Source organism: Scardinius erythrophthalmus (assembly GCF_964197995.2).
Source record: "Scardinius erythrophthalmus genome assembly, chromosome: 4".
Taxonomy (NCBI): domain Eukaryota; kingdom Metazoa; phylum Chordata; class Actinopteri; order Cypriniformes; family Leuciscidae; genus Scardinius; species Scardinius erythrophthalmus.
This window is the reverse complement of record NC_138224.1, coordinates 16,385,602-16,412,322: the sequence shown is the minus strand read 5'-3', so window position 1 is coordinate 16,412,322 and position 26,721 is coordinate 16,385,602. Positions and strand designations below refer to the sequence as shown.

At 38.2% G+C, this 26,721-nt stretch overlaps 1 protein-coding gene across 1 annotated transcript in view; it reads left to right on the top strand.

Annotated features, from left to right (window-relative positions):
• Positions 1-26,721, top strand: part of ppp1r12a (protein phosphatase 1, regulatory subunit 12A) — a 72,436-nt gene that overhangs the window by 37,045 nt on the left and 8,670 nt on the right. The window contains exons 3-24 of the mRNA XM_081362912.1: positions 1,775-1,893; positions 6,780-6,939; positions 7,545-7,689; positions 7,814-7,888; positions 7,979-8,070; positions 8,940-9,100; positions 9,195-9,325; positions 12,304-12,525; positions 12,647-12,735; positions 12,943-13,059; positions 14,621-14,767; positions 15,580-15,693; positions 15,782-15,928; positions 17,565-17,655; positions 18,622-18,801; positions 18,904-19,066; positions 20,584-20,711; positions 21,334-21,396; positions 23,827-23,843; positions 23,984-24,110; positions 24,201-24,305; positions 26,116-26,175. Of these exons, the coding sequence (XP_081219038.1) occupies positions 1,775-1,893; positions 6,780-6,939; positions 7,545-7,689; positions 7,814-7,888; positions 7,979-8,070; positions 8,940-9,100; positions 9,195-9,325; positions 12,304-12,525; positions 12,647-12,735; positions 12,943-13,059; positions 14,621-14,767; positions 15,580-15,693; positions 15,782-15,928; positions 17,565-17,655; positions 18,622-18,801; positions 18,904-19,066; positions 20,584-20,711; positions 21,334-21,396; positions 23,827-23,843; positions 23,984-24,110; positions 24,201-24,305; positions 26,116-26,175 (2,653 nt within the window). The remainder of the gene's footprint in view (positions 1-1,774; positions 1,894-6,779; positions 6,940-7,544; positions 7,690-7,813; positions 7,889-7,978; positions 8,071-8,939; positions 9,101-9,194; positions 9,326-12,303; positions 12,526-12,646; positions 12,736-12,942; positions 13,060-14,620; positions 14,768-15,579; positions 15,694-15,781; positions 15,929-17,564; positions 17,656-18,621; positions 18,802-18,903; positions 19,067-20,583; positions 20,712-21,333; positions 21,397-23,826; positions 23,844-23,983; positions 24,111-24,200; positions 24,306-26,115; positions 26,176-26,721) is intronic.

Below are 26,721 nucleotides of genomic sequence, written 5' to 3'. Positions count from 1 at the left end.
ACTCCTTTATAACTGTAAAAGCCTATGTACTCTGTGACATGAATCCATGCTGTTAACCAGTAAAAGAAGTGAAGGACCACTTCCAGGGCTCCAGACTAACTTTTCCACTGGTTGCACTGGTGCTACCAACTTTCTCAGTTGGTCGCACCAGCATATGATTTGGTCGCACCTTTTTTTTTTTTTTTTTTTTTTTTTTTTTTTTTTTGCTACATGCCATGGAATTAATCAATGCATGCTGATGAATAGTGGTCTTAATCTGCATACCCTAGTTTTGCACTGATGTAATAAGACTGACAGTGACACAAGACCTCATGTTAGCAAAAAATTAATCTTTTAACTCTAAAAAAACTAATAAAAAAAACATTTATGTTCTTTAATGTTTGATTATAATTTTACTATATTCACATAGGGATGGGAATTGATAAGATTTTATTAATAATAATGCCACTGACGATTCTGATTATTGATCCGATTCTTTAACGATTCTCTTATCGATTCTTGATAGCACTGTGTGGAAAAATGTAGTCAAATGCTTTTCAAAAAAACAAGTGGTTTTATTTATTTTAAAGCTTAAGCTTGCTTGAGTAAGCAAACTGTACTTTTTATGTAATTTATGTAATAAATAGAACCTTATTGTAAAGTGTTAATGATTAGTACACCGATTCAGACGTCTCCTGAGTTCACTGTTGGAAAGATCAGTTGTTTTAACCATTCATTATAATGAATCGGTTCAAAGGAGTCATTAGTTCGCGAATTGGACGTGTCATGTGCGTTGTGTGATTATCCCAGCAGTTAAGACATGGACATCCAAGATTTGTGTCAACACAGAAAACATTTCATCACTGGATAGTTTTTTTCGTTTAATTAAAGTGTTTTTTTGTGTGTTTTTTTTTTTTTTTATGTCAGCTGAATGTCCGGAACGCTTTTCAGAGAAGATAAGGCAACTTATTTAGCACAATTCACACCCAGCGGTAATTCAGGAAAAAAAAAATCTCCGAATGCTCCACGGAAACTCTTCCGACCTTTTACCACCGTGTCGATTTATATTGATTAATATGCGCGCGGGAGAGAGAGCAAGACAGCGCCTAGTTTGGAGACGGTGAAGTCTTGTTGTTTACACTCTCGCCTGACTCCGAAGAGAGAGAGAGAGCGCGCGCGCGCGACCGTCTCTCTCTCTCTCTCTCTCTCTCTCTCTCTCTCTCTCTCTCTCTCTCTCTCTCTCTCTCTCTCTCTCTCTCTCTCTCTCTCTCTCTCTCTCTCTCTCTCTCTCTCTCTCTCTCTCTCTCTCTCTCTCTCTCTCTCTCTCTCTCTCTCTCTCTCTCTCTCTCTCTCTCTCTCTCTCTGCTCGTTCTTTCAGTTAAACATGCGCAGCAGTTCATCTACATTACTCACCGATCAAATAAGACTTTGGCGGGCGCTAAAACAAGTTCAATGCAGGAAAATTCATGCGTGAATTTAACTGAGTAGTACATGACCATGCACTCGCACAAATGCGACCACATCAAATTTTAACTCGCACATTCTCAAAAAATGGTCGCATATGCGACCATTTTGGTCGCAGTCTGGAACCCTGACTTCAAGGAATTCTGATTAAGATGCTAATCACCACTGTCTTGAGGTGTCTGAAGGGAGTCACATAAAATAAGGCCCCATTTAATTCCTTCCTTTTTCTTTTTTTATTCCAAATGAGAGGTTGTCAATTCAATTTGGATCTCTAAATGATTGTATTAATCGCACCTGTTGCCTTTTTAAACGTCATGTCATGTCTTCACAGGTATCTTATCGGTCAAGGTGCAAATGTCGGTGTAGTAAACAGCGAGGGAGAAACACCATTGGATATCGCAGAGGAGGAGGCCATGGAGGAGCTTTTGCAAAACGAGATCAACCGGCAAGGTAGTGCTACCTCCCCTTGACACACATTTCACAGGCACTCCAAACTTCATCTTCACTGACAATGATTTGGCATGGGTGTACAAGGCTTAGTGTCATGTCCGCGTCATGCTGTGGTTGAGATCATTGCTTTCTGATGATTTTGAGTCAGAGTTCTTCAAATGAATTGCCTCGTACAAATGGCCAGGGGTGATATGTGCATCATGCTAAACTTTCCCAGCTGCCGTGCACTCAAGTTGAGGCTGCAAGTCTTGGCAGGACTCCAGCGGGGTGCATTGACTCAGAATTAATATTAGAGCAGTGCTCAGACAGTAACGCAACACACAACGCCCTTTCTCCTGTGTCCACTCTTAACCTGCCTGTGGACTTGCCTGGGTACTTGATGTCCAAGGTATGTCATGCGTGTGCAAAGTCATAAAGGATTTAGGGAGGTCGGTGCGACCGGCTGTAGTGATGTTTCTTACATAATGGAGAAACATGATTCGTTTAACCCGCTGCCCATTGTAATGATCCCAAACTAGATGGAATGGTTTTTCTATTTTTGGCCTTTACCAGTCTTGATGATGAAACAGAGCCCCACTGCTACTGAGAGGCACTGTTCAGACATGCGTTAACCACCTGAGGTGGTGTTTGGCTCCTTGCTCACCAGGATGTATCAGCGGCAGATAATAAAGACTGCTCTGACACAGGAGAGGAGGCAAGAGCGGCTGGTGATGGAGCTGTAGCATTTCCACTCTCTTCTATGAAAATCTGTGAACGGGCTTTAGCCATACATTTGATTTGAACAAGCTCCAAGACCAAGGTTCTTGCTGGTTGATAAGCAGTGTCAGGGTGGTGCAACTGTCCTGATAGCATAATGAAGGAAAAAGCCTCGATAGACCTTATTCAGAGCAGCGCCATGACAGGTATGAAAGTGAGGCTGTGAGGGATAGACTTGCCGTGTTTCCAATGGCATCCGCTTTAAAAAGCTGTATAAAGCTCCTAGATTACTTACAATTTTCCACAGCTTATTATTGTCGGGAGTTTTTTGTCAACTGAAATTTCTTGGAAAGATATTTTTCCAGTGTTTCATGAGCAGAACAATCCAAAAACACATTAAATAACAGTACAGCCCATTGAAGAGATGCATGTCTGTCCCTCACAGCCTCGCTTTCATTCCCATTAAAAATCAAAGATGGCACTGCTGTGAATAAGGTCTATAAAAAGATAAAATGTATTTATTATTATTTTAAGAATAATTAGTGGTGTTTTGCCTATATTTCTGTTTTTCTTAATGTTGGAGAAATGTGCCTTTTGCCTTTGTCACTCATAAATTGGGAAAGACTGATTAGTCAGTTGATATTTGACCATTTTGGGACTATCACATCAGCCAATAACTGTGTTGTTTGGCCAATTAACAGAACAAATTTTTCTCACTTTAATCTGTTTCAGAACCTAACAATAGCCTTCAATTAGTTTTGACTAGATATTGACATACAAATGTTTTGTGAAGAAAGGTATGCCTTTTTCAGGTTTAGCTTTTGTGGCTTTGGCCAGCAGTAAGCCCACAGTAGCTGCTGAAACATGAGCCCCATCTTGGTATGCGGCAAGAAGACAATTCTCAGACAGCAAAAACCAAGCTTGTCCTTTATCTCTCCTAACAGCTCAACATTCGGTGTGAATTTGTTGCTAATTGATCTGCCCTGCTATTTGTTAGCATGTCACACTCTTTAAGAGCATGTTATATAACATTTGCATTTCAGCCCACGCTCATGGGCATTTAGTGAGGCTCTGCCAATGGCAGCTGTCAGCTTTCATTTGGGGGTTGTACACTTGAGCTTTTGAGAAGAGGTGTCAGCATGTATGATAGACCCATGCACACCTCCATCGCACAGTTCTGCATGCGCAGTCTTAGGACTTCAGATATCATAACTGGTGAACCCTAATGTTTGAACAGCTGAAATGGATCATCCTTCTCCTCCTGATCAAGGAGGATGCTTGTCTTTCGGTGGTCAGACTGGAACGGGAGCCCACGCTTTACTCCATGTATTGTAATATAAGACACAGCTCTATTCTCAGCTCAGAGATGGCATTATGTAACACTGAGTGTTGTATAATGCCTTCAACCTCTTCTAATGTGATTATCTTTTTTCCCACTCCCTGTCTCCTTTTGAACGAAACCCTAGTCATGAGGTTAAACTTAAGCAGAGACCACCACCACCCCCTCAGTAGGGTCATCCCTTAGACTTATTAGCCGGTGCTCATTTCCACGGGAATCAGGTGACCGAGGTGCCTCTTCTAGCCAAAGCAAGAGACATTTCCAGCTCCTGTTGCTTGGAAAATCAGATGTCGGAGGCGCTAAGTCCATCATAGATGGTGATATAATCTGTCTGATGATAACTGACTTTTGGTATGAAGAGGATTAATGTACCTTATATAAAATAGCCTTGAAGTCTGGTATACTCACAGCAAAGTTCTTTTTTCATGCTTTGCTTAGGGGTAAAAAGAAGTTTGAAATACTTAAGCAGTGGTATACTGTTAGCGAACATCCCGATGCAGCCTACACTGCTGGGAGCCGAGTTTAGATAAATATTTAAATGTGTTCTATGCTCTTTCCTCTCAGTAACCTGTCACTTTCATTTAGAATTACAACTTCAATTTCTGCAGTGTGTTCATGTTTAACTCATGGACGTCTGACCTTGAAGGACTGAACAGAAGAAATGGACTGAAGAAGGTGAAGCTGCAGAGCATGTCCACCTATTATAATTGCCACAGGCCAATGGTAGTTCACTTTGGCAAGCTGTTTTCAATGCCTGAAACAAATTTGGTTTTGGCTTGATTTTGTTCGAAATGATGCCACACCAGTCCTCCTTCAATTTAGCTTGAACTATATTAGGTTTGTTTTAGCTGCCTGGCAATACGCTTGGCTGTTGTTTAGCGCTCTTGTGGAGGTCAGTTTGTCTCTTGGTTTTTGTAAAGGCTGCATATTCTCCTGGCACTCCAAGCACTTTTGTTCTACCTGTTTTTACTTTTGTTCTACCTTGTTTTTACATGTAGCCTTGGTCTTTCAGATGAGAAAAAAGAGCCATTATGCTCATCAGCTGTCTGTTACACAATGCATTCAAAACTATTAAGAAGGAAAAACAAAGCAAAGCTGTTTTCCCCCATCTTTTGGCCCTGTTGAGTCAGCAGAGCCACTGGTGACATCGCTACTTGTTCACCATTTTGAGCAATCTGCATCTCGATAGCCTGTTTAAAGTAGGCTATATCTTCAGCCTTTTGTCCTGAGTTGCTGAGGAGTGCTGGTGCTCCAGTTTACACAGGCAAATAAAGAACGAATTGATACCCGTAAGCAGAGATAAGTCACACGAATGGCAGCACACATATAGTTCTGAACGAATGTCCACTGAGACTCTAATGTTGTGTTCACAATGACATCTGGCATGTTCTCAGAAATCACCAACTCTTATTGAAAGTGAATGGCTTTTTACTGTTACTGATAAAGACAGTACTTAAAATTACTGTTTAGACATCACCTTTTTACACCAGAAAAGCCTATGATAGTCAGACTCCACTTGATGAAGGGATGTTGTTAATCTTCATAAATACTTCCCACAATCGGATATTTCTCTCTACACTGCACTGCTCTGTCATGGAATTTGCACAGGTATTCCTACAGATTTCTGTCCCGTAGACCTGTCTTTTTCATGCTGCTGGCTTACTTCCAGCTCTCTTGTCAAACTCGCCAGCTAAACTGATCAAAATCTGACACTTTAATCACATCATAGTTCACTTCCCCAGCAGTCGCACCTGCCGGACATTCAGTTAGTCCTGTAGCCTTATAAGGGTTGTGGCATGCTTCTTGTTTGTAATCTGAGATGCCTCCTTTTACGTTCATTATTCTGACAAAAATGGAAGGTCAAGTAGCAGTCAGTTATCTTTCTATATATAAAGTTTTGACCTTGTTTTGGTACTCAGTGGAGATGTTGCTAAGCATTTTGAGGCATGATTAATGGTCGCTTACTTCAAAGTTATATACTCTCAAGTTTCTATTGTTGTTTCTGGTTTTAGCTTAATGCTGTTCAGTGGCCAGTTGCATAAACTTCTTAGACTAGCCTTTAAAGTTAGCCATCTAATTATTTTCTTCAAGACTGGTTCTAACATTTTAAAGTCAGTTACATCAAAAGGCAGAACAGTCTCATTTATATCGAAATGTAAGATTGATAACCTCTTGTCTTACTGTTTGATATTCAAACTAGCTAAGACACCGTCTTAAAGTGGCTAAGTTTATGCAACTGGCCCCAGGTCTCTACATGCCTGAGTAAATGTCAGAGTATATAGACTAGAGGTACAGTGACCTATTTGGCAGTCCTCCAATATGAATTAGTTTACATGTTGTGTTTTTGAAACCATTAAAATAATTTAAGTATGCATTGAATTATTTTTCTCCACACTTGAATAATAGTGATATGTTCTGGCACAGCAGAAAGTTCATTTACTTTGATTTAAATGTTATTTTGTACAATCAATCAGATAGTAGTCAATAAAAGCTTCATGTACTTGAACAATTTCATTGAATTTAATTGAATTTCAATTTATGAAAAAATTTGTAATTGGCATATTTTTTTCCTCACAAACAAACCTTTGTCACTATTATAGACACGGCCAGTCATTCCTCAAACTGTGCACTGTAGTCAACATAGTGACCCCTGTAGTTGTCAACTGCAGTTAAACATGCACCATTCACATGAGCCATTTAGCATGGCACACATCATAAAATAATTCACCATGTCGAAGTATCCTATATTTTGCTTTTCGAATGGTTGGCCTCCGTGGACATCCTGCAGTTTGGCCAGGTTGAGTATATGTACTAATCCTAAGGATCTGCCCCTCCCTCCATCTTGCTCCAGGCGTGGATATCGAGGCGGCCAGGAAAGAGGAGGAGCGGATCATGCTAAGGGATGCGCGACAGTGGCTTAACAGCGGCCTGATCAACGACGTCCGGCACGCCAAGTCTGGGGGGACCGCACTACATGTCGCTGCAGCTAAGGGATACGCTGAGGTTTTAAAGTAAGTTTGCTTGCCTTCATTAGAAAGATTTTGCCATCCTCAAAGGATTCAGAGGACACCTGTGATAATATTTGTCTTTGTTCTTTTGCCAATAAGTGAGATTTATCCATCCCATACTTCACCTTTCAACTCTTTTTGGTTATTGTACACAGGACGAGACAGTATGTCACCTGTTTGTCTGCCTCTATTATAGTAGATTATCATGAGCTGTTGAACAAACACTGCTCAAGATGTGTGGCAGGAGTTAGGCTGTGTCTGTTTACGGAGCTTTCAGCCTTTGGATGTCAGAGTTGAATGACTGTGACAACTGCTCCATCTGCTGCTGCACCAAAACAACAGGACTGTAACCGGATATACTTTTTTTTTTTTTTTTTGGGTGTGTGGAATATCTGAAAACTTCACATCTAATGTGTATTTTTATGTGACAACTAAATGTTGGCATGCGTAACATGCCTTCTAGGCAATGGAGAAATGAGCCCATTGGTCTACACAATATCCCAGGCCTTTGGCAAATGAGGCCAAGCTTAGATTGCGGCACCAAAATCCAAGAAACCCAGATTTGTCTAATCTCATCATGCTATTTCTGTCGCTTTAACTGTTTGCAGGCTTTTAATCCAAGCAGGGTATGATGTAAATATTAAAGACTACGATGGCTGGACTCCGCTCCACGCTGCTGCACACTGGGGCAAAGAAGAGGCATGCCGGATACTTGTAGAACATTTGTGTGATATGGACGTCATCAATAAAGTGGTATGGGTTTTATGGCTTTTGTCTGTGCTACTAGCTTCAGTGTAGTCTTCCTCAGAGTCTGAACTACAACTAAAATGTCTCTGATTCGAATTGAACCCTAACAATGTTGCAATTTGGTTCTCAGGGTCAGACGGCGTTTGACGTAGCTGATGAAGATGTCTTGGGATATTTAGAAGAGCTGCAAAAGAAGCAGAATCTGGTAACTTCACACTTTTGGCATCAGACCTTCAATCATAAACAATTCTGCTTTGTTCTGTAGCCTTAAGCTGACATGTTCTGTTTGTTCTAGCTTCTGAGTGAAAAGAAGGATGTTAAGAAGTCTCCTTTAATAGAAACTACCACTACTGGGGACAATAATCAATCTGTGAAACAACTGAAGAGGTAAATGGCTCCTGCTCACTAGAGAAAAACCGCCATTATGTGATTGATAATACTGTTTGCCCAATGCCTTGACCCTACCATAAATGTCAAGGACACACACACACACACACACACACCTGAATCCACTTGGGGCGCTTTCACACTAGAGCTTTTGGTGTGGACACAAATCTGTTTTTCATCATTGTTTGGTTGATGTGATAGCTGTTTTCCCAAACTTGGATCTGGTAGTATAAACTCAATCAATTTTAAATGGCAAAACTGAACCGCTATTGAGGACACATCATTTGCATCTGCAAGCACATGCATTACTCATTACACTAACACAATTTTTTATGGCTGCTCGTTTCTGTTTGTACCTAGCAAGTGAATAAAATGTGAAAGCCTAAAGGACATTCAATTTGATAGAAAAAAAACAAGCAGATGACCAATAGTAATTGAAAGTTTCATCTTTGTCCAGTGTCTGCGCTATTTCTCTCCTGAAGGTACAACTGATATAAATATTTGCCTACTCTTTTAAACTACAGTTGTGTGTATCTCTAAATGTCCTCACACAAGCACTCTTGTTGTTGAGATCTTAAGTAGTTTGTTCGTTGTTCCGCCTCTTCCGACTGTCAAACAGTGAACACCTTAGGTACCAACTTATTAGTGCAAAAAAGGCGCATGTGACAAATCAGTCTGTGTGTGTATAGTATGTCTGCTATGCTAATGATGAAATTTACGTCACGCGCATTGTATGCATACCTTTGCGTACGCATTCAATTCAAAGTATGCTTGGGGCTTTAGTGTGAATAGGCCTTAAAAGTGAAAGCTTTGTGTGTGAGCAGTTTGATGTAAGTGGTGCTTAACCATTGAGTGCATCTGTGTTTTAGTAAAGAAACGGTTCTACTGGAGCCAGAGAAGACTGTCCCAAGAATCGAGACTCTGGAGCCAGAGAAGGTGGATGAAGAAGAGGGGGAGGGGAAGAAGGACGAGTCTAGCTGCTCTAGTGAGGAAGAGGAGGAGGAAGACTCAGAGTCTGAGAACGAAGCAGGTAACTGTTCGAAACATTGACCACCACAGACGCTTCCCCAACTAGCTTTGTTTAATTGGTGAAAATTATTTACGAACGATTTCTTTTTTTCCAGACAAGACCAAGTCTTCTATTCCATCAAGCATTTCCAACAGTACACCTGCACCTGCGCCTCCTAGTATCACCGCCACGTCGCCGACTACCCCAAGCAACCAGGTGACCACCCCAACCTCACCTACTAAAAAGGTACATCATCTCCCCTTGAACGTGCCGGCACATCCACCATTCCCTCCACCCAGTCTTCTATGTTTCTGTGTCTTTCAGCCCTCAGCAAGAATTCTCCTTGGGAATATCATTCATTCTTAATGCATAGCATGTATTTAAGCATGTGTCAGTAAGCAAGAAAGTTGCATTTGCAACTTTTTCGGAATGAATGTTATTGGCTGTTTCAAGTTGAACAGTTTATAGGCTTCATAACAGAGGAGTTTCAAATTCATTGTTACGTGGCGTCAGCGTTACGTAGCATGGTCGCAAAATTCTAAAAAGTCAGCTGATCTATGTGGTTTTCAGACATATCAGTGTGCAGTGCATTCTAGTACTGTGCACTTGAGAGTAGAGAAAATGTCCTCCACACTTCTTTACCGTGTACCTGCTGCCCTCTGCTGGACTGTAAGGGAATTTCATCAATGTCGGGCTTTCATCAAGTTTGTTGTTAGAAAATGCTATTATTCAGAACAGATTTGATTTCACTGTAAACCAAATTTAACTCTGTAACCTAATGTAATTCAGTTTGGTAAATGTTTTTTTAAGTATAGTTTAAATAATTATGTTTTCAATAAATTTGTATTTTTTTTATTTAAACTTGGCTTTATTTAATGCTAGTTGCATTATAAAAGTAGAAGATTCTTGATGAATGTTAAATTTATATTATATTAATTAAAAATTAAAAATAAAATAATGACTGGAGCTGCTGATGCATATCTGGCCAAGAAATGTGCAGTAAAAAATGTTAAATGCACAAAACATTGATTGATATTCGTCAGACGTTATAGGCCAGTATAATGCAAGCCATTATTCTTTGCTTAATATTAATGTTTATTTTTTATTACGTAATATGTCCAAGAAGAATATTGCAGTAAAATTCTGCTTTTTAATTGCATATTAAACTCAGGTTTGCCGGCTAAACGCATTATATGTTGTGACTGGGCTTTTCATATATTTTCTTTTTCTTTGCTGTCCCTTTCTCTCTATCACTCGTGCGTCATGAAGTATCTTTTTCCTTTCATTTGCTGCTTGATTTATTTCATTCAGGGGTTCTTTCTTTTTTCCTTTTTCTTTCTTTTTCTTTACAATCATCTGTTCTTTTTCTCTCTCTACTCATCATTGTGTTGTCTTGGATGGCTTTAGTCTGATAACATTACTGCCCTTGTGCCTGGGGGGGAGCCAGGCTGTCCTGCGTTGTGGCGTCAAGGCTTGCGCAAAACTGGCATTGCGCTTGTGCCCAAAAAAGCGATGGTGAGGCCTCGGTGTGTTCAGCATTGTGATTCCCGCCCTATATCTTCCCCACATGACCACGTCCCTAACCAATCAGATAACTGCCTAATCCAAGACCATTTCCTCTTCCTATCTCTGGCTCACTGCATGGTGTTGTCGCTGTCAGTCGTGGCTGTGATGACGTGCTGTTTTCTGTCGAAGATCATCTATGTGATAGTTTATGACAGGTGGCGAATTCATTTATTAGCGACTCTAAACCCTAACAGGTCACCAGGATGCTGATGAGTTTGCAAAAACTAACATCTTGATTGAAATTGGGCATGTTTGGTTTTGTCAGCCGTGTTGTTTTTATAATATTATTTAGCATTCTCATCATCTTAAGGCCTAGATTTCTTTTATTTCAATAATATTAATTCAAGTTTGCATTTCTGAAGGCAATGGAATCCACAAAATCGTTCAAAATGGCCCCACACGTGTTTCCCTTGAAGTTTATTTTATATATTGAATTTTATAGGCATCAGAGCACTGGGGCTGGGTGTTGGTTTTTATTTTTTTATTTTTTATTTTTTTATGTATAGTTATTTATACATATACTCAAATTTCTATTTTTTTTTTCTCAAATTCAAATTTCTGTTTTTTTTCCTCAAATTCAAATTTCTTTTTCAAAGATTTTTTTTCACATATTTGTACTTAAAATATATCTTAAAATATATATATATATATCTATTTAGTCATTTATTTACTTTTATACATTTATTTTAAAATAAAATATTTATTTTAAAAACATATTTTTTAAATGTTTCTTTATTTTTTTTAGTTATTATTGCACAATTTTTTTGTTATTGAATATTTATAATATACTATATATTATTATTGTTTTTTTTTGTTTTTTTTTGTGTGCAATTTTCTGAAAGTTGAGTTAGTGGATTTTGTCCATTTCAGAGCACATACATAAATATTGAGGGGTTTATATATATATATATATATATATATATATATATATATATATATATATATATATATATATATATATATATATATATATATATATATAAAAATATGTATATGTAGAGTGCAACAGTCAGGTTCTGAAAGTAAAAACTCCATTCATTTTCTACATAGGAAAATTGTCAGTGATAACTTATAAACCTTACTGTGAACTATGAGGTTGTTAATCGATGGTATTAGCTTTTGTAGTGGTCAGTCCACATTATTTCAACTTTGTTTTAAAATAATCATATATGTCTGTGGAATTAGTGGTGGATAAATGACATTATTCATGATGCTGTACAGAAAATTCCATCAGAGAGGCGAAACAAGCAAAACGCATCCCTAAAGCCTTTAAGTACACTGCCTTGTACCTTTTATATTTCTGTCAGATTTTCCTTTTATATTTTTGTCAGGTTAGCTTGGTTCATGACTTAAAAGGCTTTAACAAAGACGTTTTTGAATTCCCTATTGGAGAAATGAATGGAAATAATACTTCCGGAACCAACGCCGCTGAAAAAGAAGGCGGCCACTTTTGCACTCTATTGAAAATCTTTTAAAATGTGAAAAATATCAAAAGGTTTCCCAGCCCCGCGGTCCACTGCTCCCATATGTATGCCCTGCTTTGACCTGTCAAGCTGATCCGTGTTCTCTGTTCTCACACCCATTGATGCACTCCCAAAACGATCTAACTTTTGTTTTCCACCCCCATCCCTTCTTTTTTTGTTCTTTCTCCTCCTCAGGTGAGCACACCTACAGGGAAGGTGTCTCCTAAAGAGGAAGAGAGGAAGGATGAGTCTCCTGCATCATGGCGTCTGGGCCTGCGAAAAACCGGCAGTTACGGAGCACTGGCAGAAATCAGCACAACTAAAGAGGCACAAAAAGAGAAGGACACAGCTGGGGTGATGCGCTCGGCCTCTTCTCCTCGCCTCTCATCCTCACTGGACAATAAGGACAAGGAAAAGGTCTACTAGAAATAATCAATTAATAAATAATCCTCTTTTTAATTGGAAGGTTGGAGCAGTTTGCGTTTGATTCTTGAGTTCACTTTATAGTCTTGTTTCCTGTCTTCATTTATGTGCACAGGAAAAGGAGAAGACACGCCTGGCGTATGTTGCTCCATCCATCCCGAGGAGACACGTTAGCACATCAGACATTGACGAAAAGGAAAACAGGTAAAGAAAGGACACATGCTGTTTTGAGAGCACCTCCTGATGCTCCATGTCGTGTGAAGCACAAGCTCAAGTGTAGCATGGTTTTGTGGCTTACGCAGCATGTTCACTACTTAGAACGATGTTCTGATAGAAGTAAGCTAGTCGAATCGATTTTTCAAGCGTGGTTCTCTGGAATCGGAGGTACTACTTCTAGCTTGTGGTTCTCAGGGATTCGGCTGCTAGTCTGGTACGTAGCGGCTCATACACCAGGAGACGCTGGGAAGAAGACCTGAAGAACAACGACGGAAAGGCCTCACAAAACAGAACCTCCAGCTATCAGCGCAGGTTAGCTTTTACCATAGTAATAATATTAATTTGATTGCCTAGCGACTGAGACTAGTAGATCGCTTCTTCCTGCTGCTGTTGCCTGAGATGATTCTAGCACCTTTATTTTCCTGTCAAGCCTTTATAGCAGCTGCTGTCGGCTTGTGTTTGTGTATGACGTTTTGCCTGCGATTGGATCTGTCTTAATATAAAATCTCATAAACTAGGTGTAAGTACTGTAGTTTAGAAACATAACTAACTAACAGCTAACTTGAGTAGAACTGCAGAAGTGCGTTAATCTCGGCTCACTGACATCGTACATTCTTTTAGATGCTCTTTTGAGCATGATATTAATCTTCCATCATAAGCATACGTGTATAACACAGAGGTTTTCAAGCTTTTTACTGCCAAGATCCCAAGATATTTAAATTCCTTAAATATAAAGTCACCTGTATATTTTCATGTATATAGACACATTTTGTGATCATATAAAATGTTATATCTCTATTTACACTACCGTTCAGAGGTTTGGGATTTTTTTATTTTTTTTAAGTAGTTAATATTTTTATTCAGTAAGGATGCATTATATTGATAAAAAAATGACAGTGAGACTTTTACATTTGTTACAAACATTTTTTTTCAAATAAATGTTGTTTCTTTACTTTCTATTCATCACAGATTCCTGAAAAAAAATTATCAAGATTCTCACATAAATATTAAGAAGCTCAACTGTTTTCCACATTGATGATAATAAAAAAATGTTTCTTGACCATTAAATTAGCATATTAGAATGATTTCTAAAGGATCATGTGACACTGAAGACTGGAGTAATGAAAATTAAGTTTTGCATCACAGGAATAAATTACATTTTAAAACCTATTCAAATGCAAAACTGCTTTTTAAGTGTAAAAAAATCTAAATAAATGCAGCCTTGGTAATCATAAGAGACTTCTTTCTAAATCATTCAAAAATCTTTCCGATCCCACACCTTTGAACGGGAAGTGTATGAAGTCATATTATAAAATCAAATCTGTATTCAGTTACAAACTAGAGCTGTAAATAGAACAAAAAATGATTAATGAATATTCTAATGATTTTCGATCAGTCATTAGACAGCAAAATGAGACGGTATTTAAATGAAATGTCTTAAATTATTTAATTAAATATATTTCGTTAATAATTTCAGCTAACAGCCTACCTTTGACGCATAAGAATACATTTTAGTCAAATTTATTTTGCAAACCCTGGTCTAAAATGAGCATGACTGAATTTGTGCTGCCTGGTTTGGTTTCAGACTCTGACCCCCCCAGAAAAGCATGCTGAAGTGTTAGATCTTTATTTTAAAACGCATGCAAATGGTTTCTAGATAACGAGTAGGTTTCCGTTTTTATGTCCAAGTTATTGATGGTATTTGATGATTTATATCCCAAAATCCCCACCCCCCCCACACAAGGGAGTCAGTGCTTTAGACATATGTGTAACATTTTGTCTATGTGTGTGTGTGTGTGTGTGTGTGTGTGTGTGTTTGTTTGTCCGCTCCCTGCTAACTCACCTCTTTCACCCCGCCACCTCCACTCGGCAGTACGTCTCACACGCTAGCGTTAGGCCGCACGTCTAGCTCTCGCGACCTGCCCGCCAAATCCTCCTCTGCCTCCAGCCTGGAACCTAACAACTCTAAAGCCTGGCAGCAGCCTTCCTCCTACTACCAGTCTTACAGCATTCACCGCAGGTACCTGCCCGAGCACCGCCCAGCAAACGCACACACACACACACTCCATGTCCTCCATGTGTCTTTGCTTTCCCCACATGTAGCTTCTTGCCATTCTTACTGTCTGGTGATTTATTTGTCTATGGGGTGTATAGTTTTACACTATCCATTAGAATAGAGTGAATATATATATATATATATATATATATATATATATATATATATATATATAGTGCTGGTCAATATAATAAAAATTCACAATGTATTCACCAAGGTTGATGAGATAATTATAATTGAGTGGTTAGTTCCAGTAACTGTAACAAAATACGATTTAAGAAATATTCAGTTAAATATTACCTAATATAATGTTGAATAGTATTGTTTTAATTTTAATTCTTAGTTGAGTAAACATTGAATAAAGATACAAAGGCAAAAAGATGCAAGTAAACCGTGTTTGAAGTTAAATATAGAACACCGTCAAAAGTAAAAAAAAAAAAAAGAGAATTTTTTTTTATATTGCCTAGATTTAATTGTTGTTTATTTTATTCATTTTATTTTTATTTGCACATTATTGACCTGGCTTTTGCTTTGCTTTGCTTTTTGTTTTGCTATGATTTTGTTTTTGTGGGTTTTTTTGTGTTTGGTTTGATTTTATTTTTTATTATTATAATTTTTTTTTTGCATGTGTTTTTCTTGGTACTTGGTTCTCTCTCTCTCTCTCTCTCTCTCTCTCTCTCTCTCTCTCTCTCTCTCTCTCTCTCTCTCTCTCTCTCTCTCTCTCTCTCTCTCTCATCCAATGCTTTGTACACTGACTGTTGTATGTGTTACCGTAGCAGCTCGTTTGGAAGGAGGCAAGATGATGCTTTAAGTTCCACTTCTTCTGCCACTTCCACAACAACGACCTCCTCCGTTACCTCACCCACAGGACACCGCAGCCTGCTGTCTAGGTACGAGCACACACACCTCTTTAAATGAACTTACAAACTAAACACTCAAGAGTTGGTTGTGACAGTGAAATGTGTTGATGCGTAACAGGTATTGGGCCGAGGAGAACGCGGACAAGGAAAAAGAGAAGGAGAAGGAGTCGGCCGCGGTCATCCCCACAATCAACACTGCAGCCACCACCACTACCACCTCCACTACTGGAACTATACTGGGCTCTGACGGACGAGAGAGACGCAGGTACACACATGCACTGCAACATGGGATCATTGAGTGTTTCTGCTTTTTAGCACCATTTGTTCTGGATGTATTTTTACCATTTTGTTTATGTCCATTGTGATAAAAAAAAAAAAAAAAAATAGATCAGCCAGCTCTGATTTGTTTTGAAGCAAAAAAGCTGAATTTTCTTTGTGAAAACATAAAAATTGATTCAAACTTATTGTATCTATTTAGATCATTTAACTTAAATGGATAATTTATCCAAATTTTTTTTTGTCATTTACTCTCACCCTCACATTATTCTTAACCCATATAAGTTCCATTCATTTGCAGAACACAAATAGAGATATTTTTATTATTTTTCATTCATTGTAAACCATATGAATTGAGCAGTTAATCCAAGTCTTCTGAAGAGATCACTTTAAACGATGAACAGATTTAATTAAGGCTTTCACTCACACATAAGCCTTGATCAACGCACACGCATAGAGCTCATCAAATATGGTAACAATGATATACAGAAGTTGAATAATAATTAATAATTTAATAAATCATTATTAATAATAGAAGGTATACTATCCATTAGTGCTGGGCGGTTTGACCAAAAATCAACATCACGGTTTTTTTTCTAAATTATACCGGTTTCACGGTTTTTACCGTTTTTTTTTTTTTTTTTCAAGCATGATGGGTGTTAACCACATTTTCTACTGAGTGAGAGAGGAAATACTGCAGTAGATTAACTTATAATGCCCTATTTTATTGTCATGAGTGAATATTATAGAAAAAATCCACACTAATATTAATACAGGTTTGCAAGGCTGTTTACAAAGAGGTGCCAGCAGGACGCGCTTTAGGAGCGGCAGAAACAGTGGTTTCCCCGGTAACGGCTGTACACAAAGCAGCAACGCTCATAAACACTGCTTTATCAGGAAAGATAAAGAAAGATTCAATCGTAATAACAAAGAAACTTTTCTAAAGACCGTCAGTTCACTTCAGATACGTTAATACAGTATAAAAACACGCGCGCCGCGAGAAAAAAGACACTCTCACCCCCACACGTCTCGTGCCCATTCTAGTCAATGCTTGTGTTTCAGATCGAAGCTTCCCAGAAGCGGCTCTCCGCGCCGCTTCGCTAAATATAGGCGCCTAGTCTATTTTGACGCACCGCGTGGAGGACGGAATAAAACCTTGTCGCAGCTGTAATGCGCCGCAGACGTGTGTTGTAAATGAGGGGTGAGACTGTCGCGCAGCGCCGCGTTCCGATTAAAGCGACATACACCGGTATTGCGGTATATTAAAAATTCATATCGTAACAAAAATAAACACCGGTATTCGGTATGAACCGGTAAACCGCCCAGCACTACTATCCATAAATATTTATTGCCAGCCGCAAAACTATATTTTGCCATTTTAGACGCAACGACACAATATATTTTTCTTCATTAGATATTTTTTTGGTCTTTTATTTGAATTCTACATGTCAATATTTAAATTCATTTTAAACAAAGCATCATGTTCCAGTTCCTGTCTTATAAGCACTGTCTTATTTATTCCCCAAAGCCTATTTTTACTCTTATTAAACTTGCCCTGAAGAGCCTCAACGAAAGCACTTGTTGCTTCAGCTGTGGGATTTAGTTTCTTTGTGTTCCGTCTGTAGATCATACCTCACCCCTGTGCGTGATGAAGAGTCTGAGTCTCAGAGGAAAGCCAGATCCAGACAGGCACGGCAGTCCAGGAGGTCCACACAGGCAAGTCTAGACTCTCATCTAAACACCTCTGCAGGAACTCTCTCTAATAATAGACTGAACCACAGTGCGCTTTACAAATCATTTGTTGCGAGATTTTAATGGTTCTTGCTTCAAATTTTTAGCATTGAAGCTCAGGATGTGCTTACTGGAATTTATTGCATTCTGAGCTCTGTGATGTGACACGGATTTATGGGAGAAATTGAGAGGAAATGGAGTCTTTCCTTTCAAAAATAAGGCCATGTTTCATCATTAGTTGTGACTAGGGGCTCTAAAAACTTGTGGCTAAACAAAATCATTACCTGCTTTAAAAAAAAACTAAATTATATATTACATAATCATGTAATGCCTATTTTGCCTATATTTGCCTATGTATTTAATTCCTATAATGCCTATAGGAATTAAATACTTTACAAGTAAAAGATCCATATATATATATATATATATATATATATATATATATATATATATATATATATATATATATATATATATATATATATATAATTTTTTTTTTTTTTTTTTTTTTTTTATTTATTTATTGGGATTTTACCTACATTTAATATTAATAATAAATGATAAATCAGCTTTATATTATATAACACGAACTAAAACTAAGGGAGAAATATGTCATAAATGTGATTGGATAAAGTTAAGCTGTTTTAAATTGGAAATGCACTTCTGTGACAGTGTCAGCTCATATGATTTTGTTATTAATATTAATCAAATAATATTTCTTATTATTGATATTAAATAAATATTATTATATAAAACTATTATTAATAATATTATTATATTTATTTATATTTTATTACAGTATCACAGTATCGTAGTGCCCTGCCCTGGTTCTTATTAACGTAATATGTTTGTATATATCTGCAGTTACAACAAAATGACATCATTATTGAGGTCATTTAGCAGACTCAGAAATGAATGACATAATTTTAACATTTTTACTTTCTTTTTCAGGGTGTGACCTTGACTGATCTCCAGGAGGCGGAGAAGACCATCGGTCGCAGTCGCCCCATACGGCCTCGAGAAGACGAGAAAGAAGAGAAGGAAAAACAAGACAAGGAGAAACAGGAAGAGAAGAAAGAGACTGAGACCAAGGAGGATGACTATAGGTCACGCTACCGTAGCTTTGAGGAGGTGAGGAAAACTCACAGGGAACAGGACAGTTTGTGGAATTTTAACTAGCATTTTTTTGTGTGTGTTTTATATCACACGAGTGTCCTCTTTGTTGTCCTCCAGAAGTATCGGACCGGCACCTTGGCCTCGACCACCACGGCCTCCTCCACTCTGCCTTCTTCCTCTGGCAGCTCGTCTTCTCTCTACAGCACCTCCTCTCTGAACCGGCCAAACAGCCTGACCGGCCTCACTTCAACCTACCGCTCCGCACGTGACACTGAGAGAGGTACACACGTCCGGGTCTCGTTTCATCCCAACACAAAAAAAAGATAACTTTTTATTCATAACAATAATGAAGTAGCCTGTTGTTGGAAAATGAAATATTTATTACGACATGACATTTTTAAGACGATGCAAAAAAAGAAAGAAAAAAAAGTTAATTATATGTACTGTTCCAAGCACTGCAAATGCCCTTAATTGTCATGGAAAAAACAACAGCTGTGTGTCACTTTAAGTAGAGTGACATGGCACAGGAAGGAAAATGAGTGATATGGTTTTGTGACGCTACAGGAACTGGCATACAGACAGGGACTTCCTTTAGTATGGCTGCAGACTGACTAAGCCAAGCTTCAGGCCGTTGAAAATCTTGCGTTCGGTAGGATTTTTTTATGTTTTTGAAAGTAGTCTCTCACCCAAGCTGCATTTATTTGATCAAAAATACATAAAAAACAGTAACATTGTGAAATATTATTTACATGCAAAATAACCGTTTTTTATTTTAATATATTTAAAAAAAGTTATTTGTTCCTGTGATTTAAAAGCTGAATGTTCAGCAGGCGTTACTCCAGTCTTCAGTGTCACATGATCTTTCAGAAATCATCAGGGTTCCTTAAAAAGTCTTTAATTCCGTTTGATCAAATTTAAGGTCATGAAACATCTCAAATATCTTAAATGATATAACAAAAGTCTTAATTATCCATTTAAGAGGTCTTAAATTTGGGGGACAGTAAATCAGGAATCACGATAAAGCCTTAATGTGTTTATTAAACTTCTAAAAGCTATGACGGAATGAAATAAATGTGGCCGCTGCACGGTGCTGTTGTGCGTTCTACAGGCTCATGGTTTCAGAACAGCTTGCGATAAATGAATTCTGCATATTCATGGCAATCGATTGCTTTTGATCTACTGTTGATGAATTGAATTGACAATGTTTATTTTCTGTTTTTTATATTGTAATGTGTTCATGTTTTTAAGCTCCTTCATCTGATAAGCAGTATTACATTCTTGTTGAATGTCCGCCCCAGCCTATTTAATCAAGTAAAAGAATGTGAGATGCATGATTTATTTTGATATTTTATGGTTTTGTTAAAAACTAAAAACTCTGCAGATACCCTGAGTCATTCTAATATGCTGATTTGGTCAAGAAAAGTTTCTTAACATCACAGTTTATATCTTTTGTCGCATATATATCTTTGTCACATTCATTATTTCCACAAAAAAAAAAAAAAAAAAAAAAAATTCTTACTGACCCCAAACTTTTGAACTGTAGTGTATTTGATTTGACATGGTCCAGCTTATATTAGTTACAATTAAACCCGCTAACCTTCATAATAATTATAATAATAATACAATTTATAGTTTCATTTTTTTTAGATTGATTTTTGTTCCATTAGCTCAACCAGGATTAAGTCCTGGAGCAATATCATTCCCATAATTAAAATGGGGGTTTCCACCAGTGGTTTATGCATATTCATAGTTGCTCATTTGTACTCATAAACAACCATGTGTCTGTTTTCTGACCAGAGTATGATAGAAAAGAAAGAGAGGACGATAAGGACAATGAAGACAAGTCGCAGCCACGCTCTATACGCGACCGCAGACGACCTCGAGAGAAAAGACGCTCGACTGGAGTGTCCTTCTGGACCCAGGATGTAAGAAACTCTTGCACATAAAGCGCATACAAAACTCACTCTGTATGGATTCGGACACAAAAGACATAATGTGAGCTTTACAATCAGCATCCAAAACTATTTGCCACCAGCCACAAAACTGTTATGGTTTTAAATTTATAAATATATCACATTTTTACACGACTCTCTGGAATACTTGATTCTGATTAGTCAATTGCAGCTAGCCAGAAAGTAAACCTACCTGACAGTTGGTCATTAACTCAATTTTCACGCCAAAGCATGTGTGTGCGTTTGTTGATTGGCAACTGTAAATTTTGGACCCTGTTTACTTTTATATTATAGTTGGAATTTGGGTAAAACTTTACAATAAGGTTCCATTAGTTAGCATCGGTTAATGCATTAACTAGCAATAAGCAATATATTTGTTAGAGTATTTATTCATCTTTGTTAGTTATTAAAAAACAGCTGTTTAATGTTAGTTCAAGTTAAAGTCCATTAAATAATATTAACAGATACAACATTTTGATGTATTAGTAAATGCTGAAATTAACTTCAACTAAGATTTATAAATGCTCTAGAAGTATTTAATAAGAACATTATTATAAAGTGTTAACGGAATTTGAAATGTGTTTGTATGTTACAGAGCGACGAGAATGATCCAGAGCACCCATCAGACTCAGATGGCAGCACTAAAGGAGAGCCTCAGGTGAACATTAACTCACCCACAATGCATCTGCCAACACAAATGTACCAGTTAGACAAAAGCTCAGTTCAGCTGCTTATTGTGTGTTGGACTGTTTTTGAAGGACTTTGAGGTTCTTCCTCTGCCCAGCTCCTACTTTCACCTTGTATAGTCAAAGAACAGTTTGACTTTCCTTCATGTTTGGCATGACAAACAATTCACTGACATTACTGTGTGTCTGCTGACCCCCTCCTCCCTCTCCAACTTCCTGGAATTGTCCCAGTAGCATTAGTTCTCTTGTAGATGAAAGTCGATTCACAGCCCACAGACTGTCACCTGTTACAGGAATAGTCAGCGAGCAATTCCTAGCTGCAGAAAATCACACTTACAACGATAAGAGAAAATACATGGCTAGTCACATGAGCCGTGTTTAGTGTGTACTTGAGCTGTTAGTTGTGTGGCTGGGGTGATATTGTGAGTCTAGCAGGGGATAAGATAAATATCCTGCGTATCCTGTGCCAACATGATCCTGGAACCAGATCACACGCAGTTGGGCGGAAACCTGGGAATGAGTCATTCAAAAGTGACAATTTATTAGAGTCAGGAAGATAGAAATACAAAGAGTAAGACAAAGCTTTGTTGTTGATTGTTGGGTCAGTGGATGAAGAATAGGAAACAGCTTTTTGCTTGTATGGAGAGGAAGAAAACCCAGCTGACACATTAAAACACTTTACCAAGTGCACTTGTTACAGCATCTCATTCATGTTTAAATATAGCTCAGATATGGCCCAATACAGCTAAAGATCAGTTCTTGCTTGAATGGTTCCAAATGATAAGTGTTCAGAGGGCCGCAATATGAAAGAAAATCTAATGAGGTCTATGGGTTCTTTATGAGACAGCTGTTTTTTGTTAGCTTAATAGCACACATTTCCTCTTAGTGAGCTCTTCTGCTTTGAAAAGGAAGCCATGATACAAAGCTCAGTGCCGCAGAATGCTTCCAGGGCAATCAGCTACAGGAAGTGGGCTGCACAGTTACACGGGTCTTTGCCTGAGAGCTTCTCTCAGCCCTTGTATCAGTCCAAAGTTTCCAGCCTTCAGCCAACAATAAGCACAAATGAGAGAAACGGTTATGTTTGTAATGGAATACTGTCCGTGAGTTCAATCTTGATTAAATGATTTTAAAAGTTTTTATCTTGTTATTACATATGACTGGAAACATAATTGAAATTCGTCTTTCAGAATATTCGAGAACTCTAAAAAGGAGAAAATTGTGGTTAAAGATCACTATTAATTATACTACCGGTTCATTTGCACAGACACATTAAAGGCCGTCTGGCTGCTTTTAAGCATCTGTTGGCTTTGTTCTTTTGGTCGTTCCGCACCGTTGGCTCTAGTCGGACAACCTCTGGGTTTCTTGGGCAGATTCATTGCGTCGGGCCGACGGTGAGAGAGAGAACTCCGGCTGTTCAGCTTAGCGAAAGAGTCAGTGCACAAGAATAAAAGCAAAAGCGAGCAAAGTCGCCAAGATGGTTCCGACAGAAGGCTGTTCTAATTTTACATCATCTTACCTGAGCATTCGAATGCACAAATGTTTTCAATAACATAAGCCGACTGGAATGAAGAAAGTGATAGAACGCACATGCTAGTTGACAGTCACCTTTAGTCCTTTTGGTGTGTTCAAGTGCAGTTATTTGGCCGAGTAAGCTTTTGCTGCCGCTAGTTCTTTGACGTCGGCTTGGCGTGTCCCGGGCTCAAGTCTCATTACATAATGGCATACTATCCCTCATCTTGAGTGGTGCTGTTACTGAATGGTAATAGTTCTATGCATACAGAGAATATGCATCGTGCACAATAATATGCATACTGCATGTAACTTTCTTTCAAAAATAATTGTTAGTATGCCAATCTAAACTCATTCCAATAGCCTGTGTTTGCTCTGAGGCGCTGGGGAATAAGATCAGACCCAGAGGTCTTGGCTGCGGATCAAGAATTCATGGAGAAAAGCCCAAGCAGGGCTGAGAGGTCTCGGAGCTCAGAGAGAGGAAGAAATAAAATGAGCGGAGGAGGGACGATGACCAAAGTCCTTTTACTTCCACTTTGATAAATGTGACACTCGTGTTGATGTTGAACCTTTTGAAGCATGACTCTTATTAGGGCAAAATCAAATGGATTACGCCCAGATGTCTTCAAACGCGTCCTTTACTGTAGAGCGGTAAATGATAGATTGCTGACCCGCACAGACTCTCATTAAATAGCAGCATTATAATAGCAGGGAATGAGAGCGTCACAATCCATCCCAGACTAATTGATAATCTGCATTCTAGACGCTCTGATAGGCTAGACGCTAGACAGACAGACACACTAAATGCATTATAAGCATGTGATTGATTAACAGCAGGTACAATAACTTCCCTCTCTCTTTCTCCCTCTCTCTCTATCTGTTCACATCCACAGAGCGACAGACTATCCAGGTACGTATCCCAAAAAACACTCTTTGTCATTAAGTGCTTAGCTATGTCCTTTTAAAATGAGCTAAATATACTATATACATTCATGTTTATTATGGAAACAGCAGTGAATATTTGAAGTAAGCATCCATTACCCTCCTCAGGAATGACCCTCTCTCTACTAGCACTTCCTCCACTGACCGTTACGAGTCTTATAGTAGCCGCGGCTTTGGGGAGAGCCGGCGGCCGTACTCGCGCATCGAAAGAGACGACACCACTGATTATAAGAAGGTACAAACATTGTGCTGTATGATTACGCCATGTTAAATAATGGTTTCCTTACGGTCGAGTGTTTACTCAACATGCTCTTTCCGCTTGCAGCTTTATGAGCAGATTTTAGCTGAAAACGAGAAGCTGAAAGCTCAGTTACGCGATACAGAACTGGAGCTGTCAGACCTGAAGCTGCAGCTGGAGAAAGCCACACAGGTGAGTTCCTTTTCTGAGTTCTGTATATGCCTGTATATCATCTGCACTAAAAGCTTCAGAGGTCTGTTCACACCGTCTGTATTTTGGAATAAAAACACAAATCGCAAAAAAAACAAAAAAACACAAGCGATCATTTGTTTTCAGTTAATTCACTGACTTGGTCATATTTTTATTTTATTTTTCATTTGAGCTCCTAAGACTCACCAATTTTTTTTTCCCCCTTGAATTGTTAGTGTTATTCTTTAACACTGAATAATACTTAAAGGGTTAGTTCACCCAAAAATTCTGTCAGTAATTACTCACCCTCATGTTGATCCAACCCCGTAAGACATTCGTTCATCTTCGGAACACAAATTAAGATATTTTTGATGAAATCTGAGAGCTGATCACTCCTCCATAGGCTTCTAAGGGACTGAAACTTGCTGGCCCAGAAAGTTATTAAAGAGATCGTTAATATAGTCCAAGTTACTCCAGTGGCTCAATCTTAAGTTTATCAAGCGACGAGAATACTTTTTGTACGCAAAAACAAACAAAAATAACGACTTTATTCTACTATTCATTTCCTTCTCTCTGGGCCTCGAGTTAGTTTACGTAGTGTTTTAGCATAGCGCGTCTGTGTTGCACGTCACCACGTAGGCTCACTATTGGTCGACGCTTGTCATGTGTGTGATGCGTGGTGACGTGCAACACAGACGCGCTACGCTTAAACATTACGAGGCCCAGAGAGAAGGAAATGAATAGTGAAATAAAGTCGTTATTTTTGTTTGTTTTTTGCGCACAAAAGTATTCTCGTCGCTATATAAACTTAAGATTGAGCCACTGGAGTCACTTGGACTATATAAACGATCTCTTTAATAACTTTTCTGGGCTAGCAAGTTTCAATCACATAGAAGCCTATGGAGGAGTGATCAGCTCTCAGATTTAATCAAAAATACCTTAATTTGTGTTCCGAAGATGAACGAAGGTCTTACGGGGTTGGAACAACATGAAAGGTGAGTAATTACTGACAGAATTTTCATTTTTGGGTGAACTAACCCTTTAAAAAAAAAGAATACTGTAATTTCAGTACTATTTAGTTGGCTCAGACAGGGTTGCCACAGTCATGGAAATTCTGGAAATATCAGTGAATTTAAAATGAAGATTTCCAGGCCGGGAAGAGAATAGAAATGATTGTAATCTAAAATTAAACAAATAAATAAATGTATACTGTAGCGGCCAAAAGTGATTTCCGGAGGGGATACTTGTTTTCAATTTGATTTTAGTTTGATTATACCATCAGGAAATTATTGCTATTGTTGTTTTTGCATGTGTTTGTAATTTCTTGCCAAATGCCAAAATTTTTATATTTAAATAATGGGTGAAGATGTTAATATTCTTAGGCCGGACATCACTTTTTGCCACTACTGTACAATTCTTAATTCAGTGGCTTTATGGATTTTTTTGTTTGTTTTTTGGGATAACCTATGAAAACCTCCAACCATTTAGTTTAGTTATTTTCAAATTGTTAGTGTTATTGTTTAATGGTAAAATTGAGTGTAAAAATGTATACCATCATTTTAATACTGTCGCACCGTTTCATTATGAAAAACCTGGAATTCTCAGGAAGTTTTCTATTATGATTTCCAGTCTGGGAAAGAATAGAAATGAATTCTTATTCTAAAATAAATAAAAAATTAAATTTCTATTTTCATATACTACATTTGCTTTTAATATTAATAATAATAATGCAATGTCTGGAAATCAAAAAATGTCATGCAAGCCTTGATTGGGTCTCAACACTGCTCACCTGCTGTATTTTTTTTTATTCCAGAGGCAGGAGCGCTTTGCTGATCGGTCACAGCTGGAGATGGAGAAAAGGGTAAAAACAACTGTTACTTGAACTTTACGTTTTAATGTATCGAATCATCATTCTCCACCCAAGTTAATGGCAGTAGATGAGCAGGTGTACTTCACACTAATGCAATGATGGGGCATTAAATCCAGAAAGGATGCTTTATGGATTAAGTCACATTTCAGCAAATCTCAGCTCAAATGCTGAGATTTTGGAGATGTTTAAGAACTGCTCCAGATAAATGCTGAATTCTGTCCTCCATCGGCCAAACGGTTGGTAACTGTTCCGCACTGGTTTATGTCTGAAGGTTGCAGGCAGGTCTCAGGCTCAGCTGGGTGCTTTGGGTAACGTTTAACCTGAATTGAACGTGTTTACAGCTCTGCTAGTGGCTGATTCACATGCCTCTCACAGCCCCAGGGGCTTGGAACCAAACCCCATCAGCCAATCACAATCCCTCTTTCACTTTTTGCCTTTAAGTCACAAATGCAACACACCTTTCTAGACTTGTACAAGTGAATATGTGTCTCATGTGAGACGTAGAGTATGGTTTGGTTTCTCTTTCAAACATTGTATCTGCATGTGTGT